The 2,651-nt window shown below is 51.3% G+C and overlaps 1 protein-coding gene across 1 annotated transcript in view; it reads right to left on the reverse strand.

Annotated features, from left to right (window-relative positions):
* The window catches only part of olfm2a (olfactomedin 2a), a 94,818-nt gene extending 93,823 nt beyond the window's left edge, over positions 1-995 (reverse strand). Inside the window, exon 1 of the mRNA XM_063187345.1 lies at positions 713-995. Coding sequence (XP_063043415.1) covers positions 713-853 — 141 coding nt within the window. The 5' untranslated portion in view covers positions 854-995. The remainder of the gene's footprint in view (positions 1-712) is intronic.
* Positions 996-2,651: the final 1,656 nt, after the last annotated feature.

A 2,651-nucleotide genomic window follows, 5' to 3' on the forward strand; every position in this document is an offset into this window, starting at 1 on the left:
CCACTTTAGTTACAGGTAGATATAGGAGATAGGAGGAATTAGAGATATGCCAAGTTTAACAGACAAAGTGTGATACAGTATATACGTAGTACCAATTTTAACAAAGGCAGAAGAGAGGAGATATCTCTCAATGTTACTCATTTTGCCAAAAGGGAAGCAATCAACACAGATTCAAAATGTTCACCCCCCACAGAAATGAGCAGAGGTTATATATGTACCTGTTAAACAACAGACAGCAGAGGAAAGAGCAACATGCCTGTTTTAACGAGAGCTTGACTGACAGGAGAGGCACACACATGCTAACCTGGAACCAATACAGCACAGCAGCACAGCAGCACGAAAGAGGTGGAGGAGAGAAACACTGATTGAGAAAAGAAAAGAAGTAAGGAAGGTAGCAGAGAGAGAGAGAGAGAGAGACAGAGAGAGAGAAAAAGGGACAGAAAGAGAGAGCGAAAACAGAGGGATGAGAGAGAGAGGGAGGAATGAAAAGAGAGAAAATGTGCCAGTAATGAAGGCAAAGATAGACAAGCAGAGAGAGAGAGAGAGAATAGTTACATGCGCACAGAAGGAATGAGAGAGAGAAAGGCAGAGAGGGGTAAACAGATAGAGAGAGAGAGAGAGAGAGAGAGAGAGAGAGAGAGAGAGAGAGAGAGAGAGAGAGAGAGAGAAGGATCGTGAGAAACAAGAGAGAGGGAGCAAAATAGTTACGCACGCTGACGATCCTCTCGGAGGTGCCCCCGCGGGAGAGGGTGCCGTTGAGCCCCACCAGCGAGGGCAGCGTCTGGGACATCCAATTGGTGACCATGGCCATGGTGCTGAGCACCGCGCCGATCTTCAGCAGAGGCACCGTCATGACCGACCACTCCACCGATCACCGGCCAGCCGACCGACCTGACCGTCCGTCCGTCCAGTCACTCACTAGCGGCTACCGTACCGTACACACACACACGCTCTTCTTTTCCTCTTCCTCGCTTCCTCCGTACCGTACGCACACACGCTCTTCCTCGCCTCGCTCCCTTCGCGCCGTGCCACCACCGTTAAAGCTGCTGTACTAGATCCGTTCCGACCGATGCCGATCCGACCGACACTGGCCCCCCAACTCCTCTCCCCCTCCTCCTCCTCCTCCTCCTCCTCTCCTCTTCCCCCTCTCGCTCCTAACTCCTCCTCAGATCCACACACACACCGCCAGCTTTCTAGCCACGCTTCCCCCTCACTCAAACACACTCAAGTCACACACACACACGCAGGCACACACACACGCGCGTGTGCCGGGCTGCTGCTCGCCACACACGCTGGAGAGGCAACCACACTGACACACACACACACATACAAACACACTCAAGCCTGCCGAGACGCACTCTGCTGCCGTAACTCCCCTGACTCACTGCCCTCCAGAGAAAACGAGATGTGTGTGTGTGTGTGTGTGTGCGTGAGAGTGTGTATCAGTGTTTGTCAGTGTTTGTGTGTGTGTATGTGTCAGTGTGTGTGTCAAAGAGCTGAGCGAGAGCGAGAGAGGAGAGCCAGAGTGCGCTGGAGGAGAGCCACAGTGCGATGCCGAGGATGCTGAATGAACGCGCGGAAGCGGAGAGCGAGAAAGAGAGATAGATGGAGCACCAATCCAGAGACGCTGCACGCCACTCATCTGTGGCGAAGAGGAGAGGAGAACAGAAGAGAAGAGAAAGGAAGGAAGAGAGACCGCCAGTGCTCCAACCGCTGCTCTTCGCGCTCTCTCTTTCTCTCTCTTTCTCTCTCTTTCTCTCTCTTTCTCTCTCTCTCATTCTCTCGCTCTCTCTCTCTCACACACACACAAACAGGCTCTATCTAGCGGCACACTTCTCCCCCCTCCCTTCCCTGTCGCCCTCCGCTTGAAGGATGCCGAGCTGCGCATTGGCTCTCCCTCCCGCTGCCTGCTCTCACTCACTGTCTCATTCTCTCTCTCTCTCTCCCTCTCTCCCTCTCTCTCTCTCTCTCTCTCTCTCTCTCACTGTCTCATTCTGTCCCTCTCTCTCATACTCACTCACATACCCACATTCTCTCTCTGTCTCTTTCTCTCCTTGTCCCTCTCTCTCTCTCTCTCTCTCTCTCTCTCTCTCTCTCTCTCTCTCTCTCTCTCTCTCTCTCTCTCTCTCTCTCTCTCTCTCTCTCTCTCTCTCTCTCTCTCTCTCTCTCTCTCTCTCTCTCTCTCTCTCTCTCTCTCTCTCTCACACACACACACACACACACACACACACACACACACACACACACTCACTCTCTCTCTCTCTCTGTCCCTCTTTGCATCATTCTCTTTGTCTCTTCCTCTCTCTTACGTTTTCCTCTCACTTCTTTATGCTTTTTTATCTTTGCGTCCGTCCTTTTTTTGCCCCATTTCTCTGCACGCGGTCTCTTCTCTTCTCTCTATCTCTTACCTCTGTTGGTGTGTTTCTCAATTTGGTTTTGCAAGATGTCTCGCTTGCCCTTTCTCTCTCCATGTTTTTCCTCTCTCTCTCTTTCCTGCTCTCCCCCTCTCTTTATCCTTATCTTTTCCTTGTGTCTCTATCTGACTGTTTTGTTTTTTTGTTTTCTGTTTGTCTCAATGTTCTTCTTCTCTTTGGATTCGCTCTCTGCTCATATCCTTGTTCTGTCTTGTTGTTCTGCACCGCCCTCCCCAT

Source organism: Engraulis encrasicolus, chromosome 2 (assembly GCF_034702125.1).
Source record: "Engraulis encrasicolus isolate BLACKSEA-1 chromosome 2, IST_EnEncr_1.0, whole genome shotgun sequence".
Lineage (NCBI taxonomy): Eukaryota > Metazoa > Chordata > Actinopteri > Clupeiformes > Engraulidae > Engraulis > Engraulis encrasicolus.